The 22,298-nt window shown below is 31.6% G+C and overlaps 1 protein-coding gene across 1 annotated transcript; it reads right to left on the bottom strand.

Moving 5' to 3' along the window:
* Positions 1 to 13,596: 13,596 nt before the first annotated feature.
* LOC132740501 (baculoviral IAP repeat-containing protein 3-like) lies at positions 13,597 to 21,167 on the bottom strand. The gene is made up of 6 exons (XM_060728414.1): positions 20,206 to 21,167; positions 19,428 to 19,601; positions 18,009 to 18,145; positions 17,361 to 17,406; positions 14,359 to 14,490; positions 13,597 to 13,724 (listed from the first exon to the last, which is right to left on the bottom strand). The coding sequence occupies exons 1-6, from the start codon at positions 21,104 to 21,106 to the stop codon at positions 13,597 to 13,599; spliced, it is 1,518 nt and encodes a 505-aa protein (XP_060584397.1). The 5' UTR covers positions 21,107 to 21,167.
* Positions 21,168 to 22,298: the final 1,131 nt, after the last annotated feature.

A 22,298-nucleotide genomic window follows, 5' to 3' on the forward strand; every position in this document is an offset into this window, starting at 1 on the left:
TATAAATCATCTTGACATAAGCTAGTCCGCATGCATCCTGAACTATAATACTCATAAATCATGTCATGTTCTATAGTGCACATTATGGAAATAAAAACCTTAATATATGTATATACATGTTGACTTGTCATTCTTTTTGAATATAGCATGTATGACTAATTAGCCTGTGCAACCAGCTATACGACATCTTTAAAACTTCATTAAATGCCGTTTTATTGTTAAAAAAACATTTTTACAACATTAAAATTTTTGGCTGCTAGGCCGCCAGGCCGCTGGGCCGCCAACTTCACAAAAATGACAAAATTAAAAAAATCTCTGAAAGTGATTTTTTCTTTAGATATATCGTTTAAATAACAATAATTATCTTTAAAACTTCATTAAATGCCGTTTTATTGTTAAAAAAACATTTTTACAACATTAAAATTTTTGGCCGCCAGGCCGCTAGGCCGCCAACTTCACGCCGCTAGGCCGCCAGGCCGCTGGGCCGCCAACTTCACGCCGCTAGGCCGCCAGGCCGCTAGGCCGCCAACTTCACGCCGCCAGGCCGTTAGGCCGCCAGGCCGCCAACTTCACGCCGCCAGGCCGCCAGGCCGCTAGGCCGCCAACTTCACACATCCAAATAAATGATTTATTTTCATCAAATGGTATGAAAATAAATATTTCATGAGTGGCGGTAGCCACGAGTGAAATGTGATAATTTTCACGCCACAAGATAAAATAGATCATGTATTTATAGAAAAAAACTTGAATTTTCTGTTTATTATATACATTTGTTTCTATTTTTAAATTACAATTTGGAAGACTATTCTTTAAATTTTGTGTACTGGCAGAATTTAAAGGAAAGTAGTCCGGCAAGACACCAGTGAAAACACGGAAAATATGTTTCACTAAAATACTTTTTTACCGTGAAAATACGAAAATGAAAATAAGCATTTCAACAACTTGAAAAAACTGCCTTATCATTAATAACTGTAATGTAGCTAACGATTTGTTGATTGATTTATTTATTTATTAGTAACAAAAAGAACTGAAATTAACAGGAAGAGCAGACTCAACAAAATATTAAATAAAGACTGAACAGAACTAAATATTCAAATTATTAATGTATAAACTTAAAATAAAATCAATTTATATACATGTACTTGCAGATGTGGTTTTACGTTAAGTGAATCTTTTTGGATTTTCTGATCAGTCTGACACGGACAATTTCATCGATAGGCCCTCCATCGTGTTATCTATTAGAGTAAAATTCAATATTTAAATATTAAACATTCAGAGTCCCTGGTATGGGAAATAGCTACCCGTCATAGATATCAAAATGGCTTTTTTTATCAATTATGTTAAATATATCCTACCATCTTTTCTAATAGACAAATAGAATAACAATTATATACATCAACATAAGCATAAAGTAAATTGCGTATTACAAAAAAACTTTGCCTTTTCCGTTTAGGCATATATTCTTGATAAGTATTGTGATTATGTTAATTTTGATAATGTATAACTTTAAATATATTTGAGCCGCGTCATTACAAAACCAACATACTGGGTTTGCGACCAGCATGGATCCAGACCAGCCTGCGCCTCCGCGCAGTCTGATCAGGATCCATGCTGTTCGCTTACAAACCCTATAGCAAGTAGAGAAACTGATAGCGAACAGCATGGATCCTGATCAGACTGCGCGGATGCGCAGGCTGGTCTGGATCCATGCTGGTCGCAAACGCACTATGTTGGTTTTGTCGTGACGCGGCTCAAATATATTACAATCTAAAACATACCAGTCATTACATACGGCATAAACTAAATAATTTAACGTTATGTTTTTTGCCTTTAATTACGACAAGCAACACAAATATATTTTTTTATAAATTTTCCCTTATATCTAAAACGTTCCCCGATCCAGGGATTTCCCCCACATTTTTTTCGAGGAGTTTTCTTTTGAGATCCGTTATTTTTCGCGAATAAGGCTAGAGTTAACGTTTTTTTCAATTAAGCAAATAGACACAGCAAGTAAACATAAATATTTTTTTTGATTTCACATGAAATGCAATTAATACATTATTATCGTTAGAAAATATTAGCCATTTTCCAACATATACATATAATGTATTGACCTGTCTCTACTGTCGGACAAGGACAAGAAACAGTTCCTAAAATCTTAGTTAAACAACATTCCAAAGCAATGAATTTCAATCATCACACATAATACATTATATTAACAAAATATAATATACAAAAATGTTTTCACTTTTCATATGTCATTAAAACATAAACGACTTATAATTTGACATTATTATAAAGCAAGTTTATACACAATAGTTTGTCATTTAATCAAAAGCAATGATGCAATTAATTATTTCTGAATTACTTACTACTCCTTACATTGGCATACATACATGTGAAACTTTGCATTCTTGTATGTAAATCAATACACTTAAAAGAATGCAATCAACATACATTGATTAATAACATTCAGATATAAATATGCCATCAAGATTCACATACTTTTGGCGGATATTCCCAACCATACACTTCAGTGTTTTGTTTTATTTATCTGGATCATTGATAGTAATTTGGGTCATTGATGGTTCCAGTAGTTAGATAGCACGGAGGAAGTTGACGAATTTCAAAACAGTTGGTGACGTGTTGATACTACACCTGCATTATCCCTTTAGCCATCAGGCTCTTCGATATTTCGGTAGTTTTATATTTAAGACATGTATTTTTGCCAAGATTGGAAAATGCATCAAATTATATAACGTCGCCCTAGTGCAGAAATAAGTGCTTCTGAATTCGATAGCAGTTAATCAGTAATTGCACCGAGGTGACGATAAGGTATTTTTATATATAAAAATTGGTTTGCATGATCTTTTTTTATAGGATGTTACTTTCCAGTGATTAACAATATATTCCGTTTTATATAAAAAAAAATATTTTCCATTTCATAGAAAACATAAAAAATATGTATGTGAGAAGTGAGCAGTTAACAGTGAGCTAAGCAAAAAGTCATTACGATTTATATAGATCTGCTGTTATGCTTAGATGGGTAAGCAATCTAGCAGAGCATTCCAAAATAAAGTGAATAAAGTGTAGAAATGCTCTGCTGTTATGCTCAGCTGGCTTAGCAATCTAGCAAGCCATTCTTAGATATAGTGTAAAAATGCTCTGCTGGTATGCTCAGCTGGCTAGGCAAACTAGCGGGGCGTTCCAAAATATAGCGTAAAAATGCCCTGCTGTTATGCTCAGCTGGCTAAGCAATCTAGCAAGCCATTCTTAGATATAGTGTAAAATGCTCTTCTGGTATGCTTAGCTGGCTAGGCAATCTAGCGGGGCGTTCCAAAATATAGTGTAAAAATGCTCTGCTGTTATGCTCAGCTGGCTAAGCAATCTAGCGGGGCATTCCAAAATAAAATGTAAAAATGCTCTGATGTTATGCTCAGCTGGCTAAGCAATCAAGCGGGGCATTCCAAAATATAGTGTAAACATGGTCTGCTGGTATGCTCAGCTGGCTAGGCAATCTAGCAGGGCATTCCTAAATATAGTGTAAAAATGCTCTGCTGTTATACTCAGCTAGCTAAGCAATCTAGCGAGGCATTCCAAAATATAGTGTAATATATTTAGGAATGCCCTGCTAGCTGCCCAAAACAGCTGAGCATTACCGCAGATCATTGACTTCCCTATATAAATTGAAATGCCTTTTTGCTTATCTCACTGTTCACTGCTAACTTCTCACATACAAAAATATTCTCAATTGGTGAACGAAGTTAAATGTAAATGATTTCAGAAGTAAAACTACCGTTACTTTTTAGATAAAAAAAATAAAAGCATCTTTCCAGGAACCATGAAGTTTCGTTATGTTAACAGTAGAAATCTATCCCTAAGTAGTAGTGTATTACTTTCTATATTTGGAGCACCGTAATTTCATGTGATTATTTCATTTTTAATGAATCAATTTTAAATATGCTGGTGTAATATTGACGACATTTTTATAAGTAAAAACAAATGTGTATGGGTATATTGATATTGTAAGTCTTATACAAAGTGTGCGTTTTCAAAGTATATTTCTTCTTTTGAACGCATCAAATACGTGTAAGTGTACATCATACATATATCAAATGAAAATAATTCAGTTTTGTTTAACAGTCCACCGATTGCGAGTCGCGGACTTCAAATCATAAGGCTGGATTTCCATGAATCCATTATCCAACTGCGATGACCGCTTTCGAAAATCCGACATTTGGACACAAGTTCACAAACTCTTATTTTCAATGTAAGATATTCACTGCATACGACTTCATTGTTTGTTATTCGAAAAAAAGAGAAGCGATGTTGAGCTTAAAGCTTACTTTTGATCGCAATCGAAACTTCGGCTGGCATTTCCTGAAATAATTCGTCTAAATGAAAACTTAATGTGATAAAAAATGAAAATTATTCAATCCAAGTATGTATTAGTGTCATTCTCTTTTTGTCACTTAAGAGCACGATTGTTTCATGTTTCTAAACTGCAAGACTAAAATCCAACATTTATTGGACAACCTTTTATTTTAATTAAAAAAAAGATAAATAAAAAGAAAAATACGCAAAAAATAAATAAATAAGTTATGCTCACACTGTTTTACAGTTAAAATGATTTTTGGTCTACAGTGGTCGAATGGCAGTAGGCTATACGGGTCAATAATAAAACATGGACAAATTTCAACTGTAAAATAACAAAATTTAATATCATAAGATGTCATGTTCCTTCATTATCACAATTTTTAGGGTTTTTTTACCCTGTTAAATTAAACTTCACATGAACCTTTATGATAAGTTCAACCAGTTTAAACATAATTTAACAACAACAACAACAACAAATACTTTTATTTTTTTGAGTCACGTTACATAGAACAGTATGACTAAATACAATGGTATAAATGTGGGTTCTTATTTTTTTAAATTGAAAATATCAAAATCAAGCGTTTAATTGTTAAACAACATGGGGGGACAGCTATTCTCTCACCATAGAATACATAACTTATTGTTTGCATATATCAACACAGGTCATTATATAATACTTTTTCCTTAATCATATGTAAATAAGGTACATGATATAACCTACTCTTTTAAATAAGTAGAAAATTCTTTGTAAAAAAACACACGAAAAAACAAACAAAAACACACACAAAAAAACAAACAAAAAAACACTAGTGACCTGTATTTAGTATAACAGACAGAAGGAGAGAAAACAAATAATAGCGTTAAAATAAACATAGATAGCGCTCGAACAATTACTGTACTGTCTGCCTACGACCGTCTGCACGAGTTTTTCCGTGTCATAGTAAAATATTATGAATGAGTATTGAAATCTCGCGAGATCTGGAAAAAACTACAAATGTAGTATATTGCACGATTTCAATTGTTTGGAATGTGGACAAGGTCATTAGAAATTCGCTAAATATGTATAATCGGTCAGTACAGGCAGTGGAATGTGTGTTATTAATGGTTAATGTTAAAAATACGATGCAATTCTAGAGGATAACAATACTGTGGTAAGTAAAATGTTCCTAACATGTTTATACTTTAAAGTGCCTTATAATATCACGAACAAATAACGATAATTTTTTAAGGGTTTGCAAGCGACCACTTGTGAATAATTCCCTAAATTTTAATATATTTGGTTGTCTGTAGAATTAACGTTGATAAATAATAACGTTTTCTATTCAAAATAAAAAATGGACATGTAAATAAATAGTGAAACTCGTCGCCTATTTCATTCAAACTGCATAAATTACACTTCCTATCTTCATAAGGGAGAAATGAATTACGCCACCTTCCCGTTTCAAAACGGGAAGCCTGTGATTACCAGTTCTAAAATGGGAAAAGTGAACAACGCAAATTGTCAGGCAGTATGTTTTAAATATGGTTCAAATATTATATCATTTTTAAATATTCTATAGTTTGTACCCTTAGATGAATTAGCTAGTTGTCCATTCCATTTTGAATGAATTGTCGATTAATATTCTCTTAATGTTTTTACCAATATTTTTTGACATTTGTTGACTTTTGATATATCCAAATATGTGTATTTCCGGTTTCGTTTAAAATATTTCAAATAAAAATCTAACGCTTTTATGGGCAAACTGTAAAAATGGCATTTTTTTTCATTTCTTAAAATTTTTTTGTTGTACTACCCGAAAATAATTTAGACCAAAATTTTTATATTTTTTTAACTTTTAATTTCCCAGTGGAATCGCCAAATTCTCCGTAAAAACATAAAAAAGGGGCCCTGTTTTTTCGTTTTTTGTAATTTTTTTTTAAAAACATTAGGGTTATTTTTTTCGACATACCCCTTAATTTTTAAAAATTCCCCAATTTAATTTTTTAAAAAATTTAAAAGAAAGGGATGGGAAAAAGAGGGTTGGGTAAAACTTTATTAAAATGTCCAACGGAAAAGTCAAGTTAAATATTTTGTTAAAGTATGTAGTGGTTTTTTTGCCTGTTTGAATCGTTTTTCGAGAAAAAAAAAAACCCCAGAAGTAAAAATAAACCCAAGTTTTTTTTAAATATTCCTTTACTATTTCTACTTGTACATTGTTAATAGCGGAAATTATAAATTATCGGGTCTTGTTGTTCCAAATATAATTATTTTGTTTTAGTCATGTTTATGGACAGTTTTCCACTTGTTCACAAATAAACAATTTTAAAAATCATAAAGTAAATTTTGAAAACTCATGCTTCTTTTTCACTAATTATAATTCGTATCATCCGCAATAAAGTAATACAAAGAGTTTTAAATATATGTTATTATATTTGGTCATCATTTTTTCAATATTGATTACCTCGGTTATTTATGGCTAAAAATAGTCGTCCAAATCATTCAATGATAGATAGAAAATAAAATGGGGGACAAATTTTCCCCTTGATCCGGACCCCACAGAAACTGGCCAAAAAAACGGGGAAAAACTGTTATTGGAAAAAGCAGAACACAAGATTTAATGTCTTGGTACAATATTAAAAATAATTTGAAGAAAAGTTTAAACGCATTAACACCATTTTTGTAAGAGTTTACCCCAAAAGACCTAACGCCAAATTTTGTCAAATGCCGATGAAAAATCAACAAAAAGGAGCAAATAATTTTTTCTTTTGTGCTTTAATTCTATTCAACTAAAAATTTCAGTTGTAAAAATATGGTTCAGATGTTGAATATTTAGACCTAAACCCCGCTGATTTTCATTAAGAATATTGGTTTTTATAGTTAAGTAAATTCATTAATTCTTTCATTAAGAACAGCAGTAAAAAAATTTTTGCCAAGACAGCTAAGTAATGTAAATTGGTCTGTAGTTTATTGGGTCTCGAGGAAAAAGAGCCTTTCTTTTTGTTATAATCGGGATAATCGGTACCACTAAACCAGCAGTCCGGTAAACACCAAGAATCAAATATTTTATTAAAATAATCGCAATATATAGGAATCAAAATTAGGTCTGCTGTTAAACTTTTAATATATTCATTGTAATATATCAATCTTGCGGCGAAAGGCAGCTTTAGAAGTTGTTACTTTTAATCAATCATTTTCTTAATTTCAAATGATGAGATTGAAATTCTGCGGATTTAGTATCCTCATTTTTTGCACATAATAAAAATTAATTTTGAACATGTCAAAAAAGTCCTGTTCAAAATTACTCTCTATGAATTTCCCGTTTTAAAAATGAATCATAAAATGTTTGTACGTCAGGCCATATCTTTGAACTGACGACGGTGAGTTTAAATATATTTTATAACTTTCCAAAAATCTTTAGGGGTTTAGAGTGCATTCTCTCTTAATTTACGCTCATTTCCGCCGTTCTATTGTCCTACAGGACTTTCGAGCCTTTGTTTACATAACAAAGACCAATAACAATGCGAAAAATAGGGTTAGGCAGATCAATGCCAAAAACCCTATAAAAAGAATTAAAACCTACATATAATATGAACTTTGTTAGCGCAGTACGTAGAGCAAAACCGTGATAAATGTTATCTTTAACGTAGAAGTTCGACCCTTCTGTAAGCATATGGTAAATTTTTTTGGTTAACTTTAAGAACAGTCAATTGTCAGAAAAAAACAAATTTGACCCAGTTTTTTCAATATAGATTACATGACTATGACATCGAATATTTATTTACACTGCGATAAAAAAAATAACAAAAAGAAAATTAAGAATGGAAATAAAAAAATATATATAATATATATATATTATATATATATATATATATATTATATTATATATAATATATATATATAATATATAATAATATATATATATATATTATATATAATATACTATAAAAATATTTTTATAAGAAAGAAAAACAAAAAGGAAAACGAAAAAATAAATGAAGAAATAATGATGAAAAAACAGAGTTAAGAAGAAAAAAACTGGGTTATAAAATGACACTAAGTTGGGTTCGAACCTATGAGTACAAAACATTAATAGTATTTTCAATTACTCCGACCTAACCGACCAGACCCATAATGGGGGGGGGGGGGGGGTATACACAAAAGATTCTGTAAGAATAATGCTATATAGTATTGTAAGTGTTTACTTTAGCGATATCGGATAATAATCCAGATAACCCCGTTTTTCGACTTTCTCATGTACCGCTTAAGACCAAATTATCATCTTAGGACAGTATGTTTTAATGAATGTAAGTATTTAATTGTTTGTTTATACGCTTTACTAGCACGATTTAGTTCATTTTATACTGTTCGTTTTTATGTGTAAAGTACTTTTTCGCGTGCGATATGGTATCGTCGTCTAGCCTATTTACACTGAGGCCCGAACCAGGGGTTTTGTAATTAAGGCAAATTTTTGAATCAATTTAATAGAATTTCGCTGAAAATCGCTTCTTTTAAATGAAATTTAAACGCTGATTCATTAAATAATTTTCGATGTTATCCGCAATGGTCATTCAAAATCTGACTTCGTTGCACGTGAGTGAGTAGTAAGAGATTGTAATTTTGTATTTATATAATTCAGATTATTTTCATTTAAATTCGCTATAAATAAGTTTCTTTTTTCATTTTCCCATTAGGTGGTTTTCTAATAGCTTCATTTTCGCGGAGCGCTTTCATTCGTAACTTTATTATATCGATGTTAAAGGAATTCTGAAAATTCAAAAGATAAAACGGAGTGACCGTGCTGAAAATAAATATTTCTACATCGCAAATTTTGAAGTCAGAGATAAGGCTATAACAGTTTGATGAAAATAAATAAAATCATAATCTATCACGGAAGTCTCCCTAAACGTACATTACCAATCGACCGGATCTTCACCAATTCGACCGTTTGCAAAAAAAGATTATTACATTTACATATTTCTAATAGCTTTAAACAAATAGCATTAATCTTAGTATCAGTTGTGTTTCTTTTAATTTGAAAATTCTTTTCTTCCAAATAGTCAATACAGTTAAATCGTTAGTAAAAATCTTCATCAAAACGCAAAATGTTTAGTTAAAAAAATCAATCAAAAAACAACATAAATCGGGGAGATTTTAATGTATGACCATTTACAATCTGCCAAAATGAGAAATACAGTATTTATATACACTACACATACTAGAGATATCATTTTCAAAAAAGGAAAAACTCATTTCTTCTGTATAAAAAACGAGATTGTAATGGAGGAACATAAAAAGACCCTAAAAACTAATATTCTTCTTGGCCATAGATAATGCATTTAAGTTTCAACCATAAAACATATTCACTGCTAGAATATAATACTTCAACTTTGTCTGAAATAATATCTTTAACAAAAACACCTATTCCTCCGGATTTTCTATAATACTTTTCAGACCTTGGCTTTGAATAAAATGTATATCCGGGTACATTAATTATATCATATTTATCGAGTTTAGTTTCTTCAACACAAAAAATATCATAGTCTTGTATCAAGCTCAAAAATGCTTGGTAATTACATCTTTTCTTCAGTCCACAGACATTTAAACTCCCTATCTTCAAAACATTAATACATAATAAGTTTTCGGAGGTAATTTCCATAGTAACATCATCAGAGTTATGAAGATTATTATTTAACGTTTCTTTCTGTTTAAAATCAGTATCATAAGTTGATGGAGATGTACATTGTAAATTTGCAAAAATTTAAAAAACCGAATTCATGCTTTATAATGTTCACACATAATAAATTTTGATGTACTTGGTAAAATTAATGCATTAAGCGCACAAGTATAATATATTCCTTCACATAAGTCATCGTGTAGTTCTAAATTGGAAGTAAAATTATCAGAAACTAAATTAAACTAAGAGTACTAGGCACGACATTTGGAATCATTACATGTACGCACTGTCCCCTGCACGTGCTAATCACTGTGATCACTATCTTCGCTCTGCATGAAGTGGGAGTTGTATCAGGATGGCTTGAATACGCCGACCCACCGGAAGTGGATTTTTTGTGCTTCGGACCTTTCCCTCGAGATAATTGAGTATATTCTGTTCCCGGTTTTGGTTCGCTTATTGTTCGTAATGGTGTTTCAGTGGCTGTTGTCCTCTTCGCACCTTTATGTCCATTGCTGCTACTTTTATCATTCGAGGGCGATATTACACAATATTACAAGTATAATAATATCAAACGTTTTGTTTGTTTTTTTCAAAATGATAACAACATCACAACCAAAGAAAATAAATATATTGTATATCATATTTTGATTTGGTAAGAGATCATTATTATTTTTAAAAAAGCTGATTTGCGTTTACAGTTGAAAAATAGCAAATAATAGTTAAATAATTACATATATACAAATGCATGTTAAAAAATAAAAGTCTTTTATAACACAACTTATGATATTAATCAAGCGGATTTATGAACACAATAACAAAAATGTACACCAAAAACTTTGAACTAAAACATATAGTATACAACACAACCCGGATTTAAGGTATTTAACCAGTAGATATGGGAACGCAATAAAAAAACATATACGCCAATGCCCTCAAAAGAAACAATCCCGGAACAAATTATCAAATTGCATATAGCTTAATTACAATAAAATAAGTAACAACAAAACAAACCGTGTCATGGTGAGGTCAATAAATTTATTTTCAATAAAATGTGTATTATACTAAAAGTGATTCAAATTGACAAATAAACATTTGCAAACAAAATCTGGACTATTAACATTGTAAGAAAAAACAGCTATTTATTCAAAAAAAATTCCAAAAAATGTATATAAACATTTTTTTATATTTGTCGGGTCTCTGATGAAAAAAAACGTAAAGAATTTTTGTCAGGAACATATACAACTGAACTATAAATACTTACAATATGTACACTGATTAACGAACATTATAAAATAAAATAAAAAAACAAAATTTAAAATGTTGATCATTGATAATATCAGCTATAACGTTTGAAAGACATTTTAAATTTTTAGTTAATGTTTTTTTGTGTTGATTAAATATAAGTAAACTGGAAAAAAGTTATTCTGAAATATTTGAGGTAGTGGCACATATAATGTATTATTTGCACTTATATAGGTTTATATTATTATAAGTAAAATCACTAGGTTCTACATGAATTGTTGATACTGCTATTTGGCGTTAAATAAGTTACATATAATATCTTTGATCAATATATGCTTAACAAATATTCAATGTCAGTAACATATATATTTCCCTTGAAAAATTATCTTTCTTTTAAACTTAGGGGGAAAAAAAAACTATTTTTTTCAAAAAGGGCAAAGTCTTTTCCTTTTTTTCCCCCAATGTCATGTGCCAAAAATTTTAACAGAAAAATAAAAAAAAAAAAAGAAAAAAGAAAATTTTACGTAAAAAGTATTAACAAATCACAAAAATTTTTTCAGTCAAAATGGTTTCTTTTTTATAAAATAATTTGCAACTTTGATTTATATCAAATTTCTTAAAAACAAACCCTTTTTTCACCCAAAAAATTTTCCCCAAAATTTTTAAACTCCAAAAGGGTTCAAAAAAAAGGAAAAGGGAAACCGAAAATTTTTTTTTTCCAAACCCCTTGTTTAATTTTTTTTAAAATTTTGGGGTTTCCTTCCCTATTAAATCCTTAATTTTATAAAGGGGATTTGGGGCTTTTATTTCAATTTTTTTCAAGGTTCCCTTCCCTTTTTTTAAGTTCTTTAATGGGACGTCGCCCCGGTACCCTTTAAAATAATTTTAAACCCCCAAAAGTTTCAAAACCAAGTGGGAATTTTACGTAGGTGCACAATTTCCAAAACTGACCCAAAGGGGGTCCGCTTGGGAAAGGAAAACTAAACAAACGTCATTAAAAGGAAAAATTTTTTTAACATAAAAAATTGTTGTTTTTAAAACATATCATTTTTCCTCCTTCCGCCCCCTTTTTTCTTCCCCAAGATGTGCACCACCCCTTTGGGAAATATAAAAAGTGATTGGGTTTTTTTTATATTGAAAAATAAAAAACGTCAAAAAATTTTTTGTTTTGAATAATTTTCATCTTTAAAAATTATATAAAAATATATCAAATTAAAAGTGGGTTTTCCCCCTTTTTTAAGTTTAAAAATAATTAAAATATAAATACACCCAAAACGTTAAAAAACCCTTTAAATTTCGGCCCCGGTTCCCTTCTATGCATAAATGAAAATATTTTCTCGAGCATGCGCAATCTGCGAAGGTTACAAAGAAAACACACTATACACATGCAGAAAAAAAAAGAAACAATGCTGCACAAGTTGAAACGTAAATGTATTAAAATTGTATGAAATTATTATAGCAAATTTTAACAGAAAAGGCAAAAGAAAAGTTAATAGCCAATGTTGCCTATAAAAATATATGCAAATATGAGAAACATTTTGCGGCCACGTCGAACATGAAAAAAAATCATTGATTATAACTAAAAAAATCAAAAAAGACCACATATCTCAACACTTTAAAAAATAAATATATATTATATTCTAAACAACATTGCTAGGTAGGTAACATTGATAGATAATTGTTTGTAAATAAATGAATTAGCAGTAAGACAATGATTTTGTTGGGGTTTTTTTTTTCTTGATTTAAAAAAAAACTAAAAACAATAAACCTTATTTCTTGTTATTATTGTAGTGTAAAAATGCAAAACACAAATAAAATTTAGTTAACTAAGATCATATTAAGATGGGTGATTCATATCTTAAAATCAAAATTTCTTACGGCTTGCGGGGACTTTCACGTGTCGTCTGCTTTGAAAATTTGCCCGTTTACTTCCGCGCTTGACGACATAGTTGACACGTTCTGTTGTCTGCCTTGGCTTTCATCCCCATTTACATTCCCAGAACACTTTTTTGTCGTCATCATTATGACGTGTCGCAGTTTCCGGTTGGTTCTCAGACGAACCATTATTAAGCCCAGTTTCTCGTTACCCCCTGGCAACAGCACCACTTACATTTTCTAAAGGTGCGTTTTGAGGTGTTGCACTTTCGTGTCTATTTTCGAAAAACTTGTATTTCCTCGAGTTGTTGCGGGTAAAATGTTTTCATTTTTTTTTGGACGTTGATTCTGCAATTTGCAGGTGCGCGAGCTTTTAGAATGCAGAATGCGGCGTGCTTCAGTGTTTGCAGAGTGCAACGTGCTTCTACGTTTTGTAGGTGCGCGTGCTTCAGTGGTTTGCAGGTGGCGCGTAATTCCCCGCATTCTCAGGTTCAGTATTTTCTTGAAAGGATTCAGAGTCTTCGATTTCAAAGAATTTCTCCATTATGTTTGTAGCTGTTAAAAAATTCCATGTCCCTATAAAAGAATATAAAAGAATAAAAATGAAACCTTTTATTTTGTTAAAAAAACTTCAAATCGTACAATAATTTGACATACATGATAAATAAGGCACAACTTGGGCAATTCCTTAAAGACAAAAAAAATGAATTTTGATGTAAATCAGCGACTGAAGTGGATAATGTTATAATAAAAAATATGAATGATCTGTTTCAATAGGAAACAAAGTAGCTTTGATCCAGAAATTAGAAAAAAGTATAATATTATTAATATAATAATTCTGATGTTAGTATTTCTATAACATCATACTAACGAATTGTTCAAAACGTACTCAGTACGGATGTAATTTAAAGACTACCAACTACAGCTACAACACTGAATAATATGTTGTTGTTTTTTTTTTCAGAAGTTCCAAATCGATTGAAAAGAACGCTCACAGTGTATTTCAATCAATTATGGACCCATATTTTTAGCAAGCATTGCGTTTTATTTGGGAAAGCACGCATCTCAGATTTTTGGTGACTATTAACAAATATTGCTTGAGAAAGTTTACAAAGCTTTAATCACAGTTTGTTTTAAATTCATTAAATTCTGTGAAAGGAAAAAAAAACAACAGAAAAACAAAACCATCTAGACAAGTTTTTATGCAAACCTGTTGAGGATATGACCATTCTGATAGCTCTTCTAATGACGTCAGGGTGATAACCCATCTCCAAGACGCTTTGTGCAGCGTTTGTGTGCATCAGTCTATCTATGTCTGCAGACGCATTTCCGGAACCTCTGCCTGCTGATATGCAAATTTTTGTTACGTAAAAGTAAAGCATAAGTAAGGAAGTTATGCCTCATTTAATTAATATACACTGTTGTACAGCGTCCACCGGATATAGCCCCTCAAAACTCCAAAAACGAAAGTAAAATGTTTACGTCGAGTTCACCAAAGGTAATGTTTCAACTTATTTCTCCATCATAACTCCATCGATTTTTCCAAACTTAACATTTTTGTGAAGCTAAATATGCCAGGGCTTAGAGCAGTATTTTCTTTTCTCTGCAAATTGAATACTTTTTGTTAAATCGGCGATAAATTGTACCATTTTTGTTGACATTTGCGAACGATGTTGATATTTACCTGTAAATCAGACCCAAAAGGCATTTGTTGTATCAAAATCCATATTTAATATAAAATACAGACTTCTTTCTACTTGTATTTGAGTGGTCATCCATCAAATCGAGCTGCTTTCATCAAAATTTGCGAAAAAAGACATTGCCTAGTGTACAGAGTCTAGCACGGTTTTGTACGGGGCGTAGATGTAAAACTGTTAGCAAGTGTACGGGGTGTAGTAGGTAAACGACTGCTATATTTGTTGCAAAAAATAAACTAAATAAAGTACCAGCTGAGCATACACGTACGCTGATGTCGATGCCGGGGGCAGGGATCGTAAAGTGAAACCTTTTATCATTTTAAAAAGGATAAAAAATGTTAAATTAGATAAGAAACATTATACGTAGCATGAATATCAATGGTAGTAAACCGTAGACAACTTTTTATGCGTGATTTTGAGAAAAAAATGTAAACTCAGTAGACTGATCGAATCATTATATATTGGTAGAACTTTACAGTGAATTCTATAATTTGTCTTAAACAGTATCAAATCATGTTCACGTTATGCATTGTGAACAGTAAGTTTGATAATATTTTATTGCATATATAATATAATTCATCAATTCTTTTACATCAACATAATTACACAGTATACAAAAGGGTTGGGCCAATTGTTATTGCAAAATTATCATGGGCCTTTTCCTGTAAGATAATAGTTGACTACGTATAACTATGCAGTAAGGTCACGCAACATCGTGGAATTATACAAATGTTTTATCGTAAACGTTGAATAAAATTTTTAATGGCAGGGATGTAGCCAGCTTTTTTCAACTTGTAGGCCCATAAAAAGGGGTCTGGGGCCAAAAACATGTTCAGATTAAAAAGAGGAAAATAATCAAAACAATAATTTTAAACTTGAATTTGATTAGATGCAAACTTGGGGCGGAAAATTATGCATACGCCTAAAACGCACTTGATCCGAACACAATACCAATCCTACCCACGCCTGTTTTTATTGTTTTTTGGGGACTTATGAAAATGACAATTTCTTGACCAACTTGACCCGGCCGACATGGCCTAATAGTAGCTACGCCACTGAATGGTCTATCAAATTAAAATCGTTTAACGTAACTTTTCTCAAGTGCTTCAATTCTAAGTCGAAACATTGATTATTCAATGTGGCAAAAATGGTTTTATGGAAGACACCAGCTAATGCCGTTTTGTAGAAAATGACGCCCGTGCATAATCTTTTAAGTGCCTGATCAATTATCGATCTGTCTTCTTCTTTTCTATGCTTAATGAGGACCAAGCAGTCCTTTCAGGCTCTGAGAGTACGGACCCTGGACATGTCACCAGTCATGCTCTTAAATATTATGTTGACTTATTTGATTTCAGTTCAGTAATTCATTGAATGATACCAAAGAATATGTAATTATTTTCATATTTTAATTGGGATAACGCACGGGAGGCAAATAAGACAATTATATGCATTATGCGGCAAGTGTGTAAGCATGTGATTGTGGTAGACTTAAGTTATTGGCTAGCCTCCTCTCACAAAAACAATATAAAAAAGAACCAAAAAATGTTATAAATACATGTATAAAATAATATATGAATTGACTATATTTGTTGTAATCTAAATAATGTTTTTTGTAAGAAAGCAAGTGGCTATCTAGAATGACACATTCTCATGTTTTAGTATTAATTTAAGTAATTATTGAAGTTAGCAATCAATATCTTGTGTCTTCGAATGACTGTCAGCTCATAAAAACTATAAAAATAAAAAAATATGTGACTGCTATACACCGTAACATTCTACTAAACCCTGTACATTAAACTTCTACACCCCGTTCACTTAAATTTGTTTTTCTTGCTAGACTATGTACACAAGAAAAGACTGTTTTTCGCAAATTTTGATGAAAGCAGCCCGAGTTGATGGATGACCACTCAAATATAAGTAAAAGAATGTCTATATTGTATATTGAATACGGATTTTGATACAACAAATGCTTCTTGAACCCGATTTACAGGTAAATAGCAACATCGTTCGCAAATGTCATCAAAAACGGCACAATTTATCGCCGATTTAACAAAAAGTATTCAATTTGCAGAAAAAAGAAAATACTGCTCTAAACCCGGACATATTTAGCTTCACAAAATAGTTAAGTTTGGAAAAATCGATGGAGTTTTGATGGAGAAATAAGTTGAAACATTACCTTTGGTGAACTCGACGTAAACCTTTTTACTTTCGTTTTCGGAGTTTTGAGGGGCTATATCCGGTGGACGCTGTACAACAGTGATATATAAAGGTAGATGTATTTATAACTAAAAAAATATTCGTTTTTGAATTTCGGAAATTTAGTATAATATTGTTTAAACACTATTCTAACACAGACATGTGCGTTTTTAAATTCAAAGCATATTTAATTAAATTTCTAGTTCTAACAACCACATACATTTCGATATTTCGATTAGCATTTAATTCTAATGTCTAATTCTTTTCAATTTTTGCATTTATATGCTTTCAAAGCGTTATTACTTAAAGAAAAAACTACCTATGTCTTCAGTTCCTTGTGTTGAAATCGATTCATTTCCGGTTTGCTGAAAAATACAGAAAAAATATTTATGAAAATATTTAAATATTGTCAATCTTGTTTTGGTGATGATTTTTTTTCAAAGATATTTGCAAAGGTTGGACACTGGTGCCAGTATCTAATCTTAAATCGTCTGAATTACATTCCAACGAGAAATATTACCATGACGTTATTTGGTTTGTTGACGTCATAAATTACGTCATACTAATGAATCAATCTGAACGTCTGTCAAAATATTATTACATACACTTACACAAACGAAAGTCTACAGTCCTTGTTAACTTAAAGAAATTAGAGACCATGTAAGAATATATATCCGAATACTTTCTTAAACAGTTACGTTTTATGTTCAATTGACTTTCCTTTTTGCGATTCAAATTTATATCTGATCGGTTTTAAAAACATTGTATTCATTTCAATAGCAAATCATCAAACATATAATTCTGTCTTTTTGGTTTATATCATCGTCGGTTACCCACGGTATATATTCCGTACATACGACATTCAAAGGAATCTAGATAATGTCGTATGTACGGAATATATACCATGGGTAACCGACGACGGGTTTATATGAAAAGTGTTTAAAAATGTAAGTTAACTTATATATACGTTTTGTGAATACTGCACAGCCATTTGCACGATATTCACGAACTCTCTTCCTCTAATCTGTCGTACGTATGAACATTCATTTGACCATCTACTATGTTCTATCCATGGATCATCTTCCTCAGACCAATGACGTAATCCTGTAAAAATTACCAATATAACATTATATTAAAGGCAATATAAGAATGCATTGTTTTAACTAGGTAATTATGCTTTAAGCATCATGAAAAAATATCGATTTATTCCGGGCAGTAAAGATATAAAACTACTTCCTGTAGTTTTCGAATACATTTTTGTCACGAGAGAAAAAAAACTTTTCCCGTTGTGACGACATGATATGAAAGGCGTTCCATTAAGCCTAAGATCTATTGGTTCAACTTCGATTTGTATACCTCACTAATTTTTATTCTCAACAAAGCGCCCAGGTTTAAATCATAAAAAGATCGTATAAGCTGCTTTATGTTTATATTCTGACAAAAAGCTGCTTACTGTTGATATGCAGTTAATTAAAATATGGCACCACAATCATGGCGTTGCTTGTTTTCAAAGTAATATAACCATTTGTATAACCTCACTAATTTTTATTCTCAACAAAGCGCCCAGGTTGAAATCATAAAAAGATTGAAGAAATACAAACAAACTTCGAAGGACACCAATAAACACAAAGGAAGAGATACAACCAGTATATTCTAAATTAACGAATCAGTAACGAGTTATTTCCCTTTTATGCTCGTATAAGCTGCTTTATGTTTATATTCTGACAAAAAGCTGCTTACTGTTGCTATGCAGTTAATTAAAATATGGCATCACAATCATGGCGTTGCTTGTTTTCAAAGTAATATAACCATTTGTCCTTGACGTATTTTTTTGTGTAATAGGACCTATATTTGAAAATTTCATAGTGTTTTTCCCATTCAAGCATACTTATCTTGGTTTTATTATTAACTGTTATTCGGTTTTATTATTAAGTGTTAGTTGTCAGTATATAAATGGACTATTCGTTGTCATAGAAACAATGTTTAAAATATCATGATGAAAACAGTTAATAGGATATAGATATAGATTACAGAAAAGATAGGACAAAGAATTCTTTAAAAATATTTAAAACTCGAATGTGACATAAGTTCCTGCAATTTATATTAATCACTTCCGAGTTCATTTCATGGAACCAACTAGTACTGGTGTCATCTGAAGAAAAACATGGTCGTGACTCGATTAGGGCTCGAACCCATGATTTACCACTAGGACAAAGACTAAGCAAGAACTGTACACAAGCACAAGCTGTCAATCATCATAATTGAAAAATCCTAGTCGAGGTTTCCTAAAAATAAATGTATTTCATATATGCGATTCAGTTATGTATATTATACAAAATCAAAACAAAATGAAAACTTATTTGAAGGGATATTAATTCTAACTTACCGACTCCACATTGGTAACACCGGACACAATCTCCAAAACCGGCGTAGAAGAAGCCGGCCTGTGCCAGGCGGTCTGGTGGGATGACGATGTCCCCACAATCACTGTAGCTCGACAAACGTGCTGTCTTGCTGACATAATTGGGGTATTTTGGGGGCATAGACGAAGATACGCCTCCTATAGAAAATAATACACAGTGATAGAAACAAACAAAAATAGATACAGGTATAGCAATGGTGTAAAAAGAGAATAATCCATTTTGATTTTAGTTTAAAAACTTAATAAATACATACATGTATATCATATGTGAGTAAATGTAACAAAAAAAGACGATTTTCTATATATGTATGACAATTTGGTAAAGGAAGTAGTTTAAATGTTAATAGAATGTGGAACACCATCCTGCTACACAAACTATACAGTGCTAGTGAGAAAAAATAAAATATTAGTTGTTTTGTTGTTTTGTTGTTGTTTCTGATGGGTTTTTATCCCAAATGTAAAGATCTACCCTATTGAGCAAATCATTCATCTTACACCGGTAAAAAAAACTATCTTAGTCTAGGACCTTCAATGGTTTCTTTAAAATGATTTTTAAATAACAAAATAAGCATTTTTTCGGTCTGTGATATTAGATGTAATCAAATCATGTGAATTTAATTGTTCTTTTTAATTTTTTTTTTTTGGTTGTTTTGTTTGTTGTTTGTTGCTATTAAATTAAGCCTCCGATATAGTTTTATGAAAAGCTTTACTTTACAAACTTATGTGACTTAATTATCACTACCTGTAGAATTATTTGAAGACTGGTTCTCAATAGTAGTTTGCGGTACATCTACAGGAAGTAGTGAAATAGACTGGTTCCCTCCTCTTGAAATCGCATTGCTTGCAAAAGATGAATGTTCAGAGTTTTGATTCGTTTGAATCTGTGATCCAGTCTCAACTGCAGACGACACATTCACTTCCGTTAATTCATTACGAAAATTAGAGTTAGACTGGTCTCTATTAATTGTTGACAGGTTTGAGTGAGATTCTGCTGAAGAACTTTCAATACTTTGTCTTACTGAGACATTTACTTCAGAATTACGAATGAGGAAGCTGCAGTTTGGATTTAATTCTCTATGTACTTCTAAAGGATTTTCGAATTCTGTCCAATTTCTCCTACGGCGCGCGCAACAATAGCAGACGACTTCATCGCCTTCGTTTGCGTAATAAAATCCTGCACCAGCCAATCTGGTAATATAAGGTTTGTTCCCTTTTGGAAAAGATCGAAGGGTGCAAAACCTTAACATTTCATATTTCATAGTAGTCTGTGGCGGAACTCGTTGTCCGTCTGCTATTTTGTCAATAATTGTCATCATAGGTTCAAAACTATATGTTGTGTTTGATGAACGTGTTGTGGTCTGTTGTTCAGATGAAGTCTGCTGCACACATGATGTCTGCTGTTCAGATGTCGCGTGCTGCACAGATGACGTCTGCTGTTCAGATGTCGCGTGCTGCCCAGATGACGTCTGCTGCTCTGGAAGCGTCTCTCCATTTGGTGTCGTCTGCTCTTCATGTGAAAGCTCGTTCTCAGATTGGGTCTGAAGTTCAGGTGTGGTTTGTTGCGCATCTAACGTAGAATGATTCGATTTCGTCTGCTTATTTGATGTCGTCTGCGAAGAGGACATAAGTGTTTCTCGTACCATGAATATGTATCAAAGCCTCGATTTCGTCGAAAGGTATCGAAAGTGATCTTTAAATGAATCAACTCAATTTCTACACTTACATGTAATAGATAAGTTTTTCTTACTGATTTTAGGACTTAAAGTCTGTTTTGTTTTTATAACCTCGTAACTATTTTACAGACTGGGAGTATATATATTGAGTCCGTTTAATTCCGCTATTATTGACACAATATAATCATTCACATATTGTATAATTATACTTGTAAATCTCTCCAAATGTCCAGAACGAGTAAAGTAGACCGTTGTCCTCTTTGTACCTTCAATATGCAGATGACGTCTTTATGTTTACAACTTAGTAGCCTTTGCCCTTTTTCATTAAGGCCAGAAATACTTTTCCCCTGGTGACGAAAGACACCTTTCTAAAACAAAACAAAAGGAAATATAAAATATGATCAACGGCAGTAAAGTTGTACAAAGGACGCCTGCTACAAAACTCTACAAGAAAGACTGAAAAAGCGTAAAATGTGTCAAATACTAAATTGCAAAGATATATCATACATAAGCTAAACAAATCAAATTGACATACAATTATGTAGGTCATTATTCAATGATACAAGTCTTGCAGACTTGCATATATAAAATTACAGATATAAAATATCATCTTTAAGCATCGTTTTGTTTTCTTTTTCAAAAAAAAGTGTGTTTTCCAAAATAATTATGACTAAGAAACTTAGATATTTGCATGTAGACATTGACGTACAAATAACAGGGTGACAACCCCTTTAAAAATGCAAAAACACAGTTTTTAGTAAATTAAAGCTAAAAATTTAAATATATTTATTTAAGATTTAGCAAAGAATGCATGGAAAGTTTTATTTTTTACAGTTCTCGTAAAGTTATGTTTAAAAAACAGTCTATTTTATAGCTTTGTAAGTAAATGAAATATTGCACGTCCAGACTGCATGATAATTATAAACAAGAGGGCCATGATGGCCCTGAGGTCGCTCACCTGTATATAGCCCCCCCCCCCCGGGCCAATTTTTACCCAAGGGCTTTTATTTGAACAGACTTGGTAGACACCTATAAGAAGATGTTTCATGCTAAACATCTAAGTTCTAGCTCATTGGGTTTTTTAAAAGAAGATTTTTTAAGTTTATTACTATACACATATAGTTAAAAAACAATGACACCCCTGGGGCAGGGTCAGTTTTGA

This window comes from Ruditapes philippinarum, unplaced genomic scaffold (assembly GCF_026571515.1).
Source record: "Ruditapes philippinarum isolate M1 unplaced genomic scaffold, ASM2657151v2 ctg13092_1_1_1_1, whole genome shotgun sequence".
Classification (NCBI taxonomy): Eukaryota; Metazoa; Mollusca; class Bivalvia; order Venerida; family Veneridae; genus Ruditapes; species Ruditapes philippinarum.

Coding starts and splice junctions, on each gene's coding strand:
- LOC132740501 (XM_060728414.1), bottom strand. CDS start 21,106: ATGGTACGAGAAACACTTATGTCCTCTTCGCAGACGACATCAAATAAG. Junction 17,407..18,008: donor CTGTGCAGTATTCACAAAAC/GTATATATAAGT, acceptor TGTATTTTTCAG/CAAACCGGAAATGAATCGAT. Junction 13,725..14,358: donor AATGGTCATATCCTCAACAG/GTTTGCATAAAA, acceptor ATTCTTTTATAG/GGACATGGAATTTTTTAACA.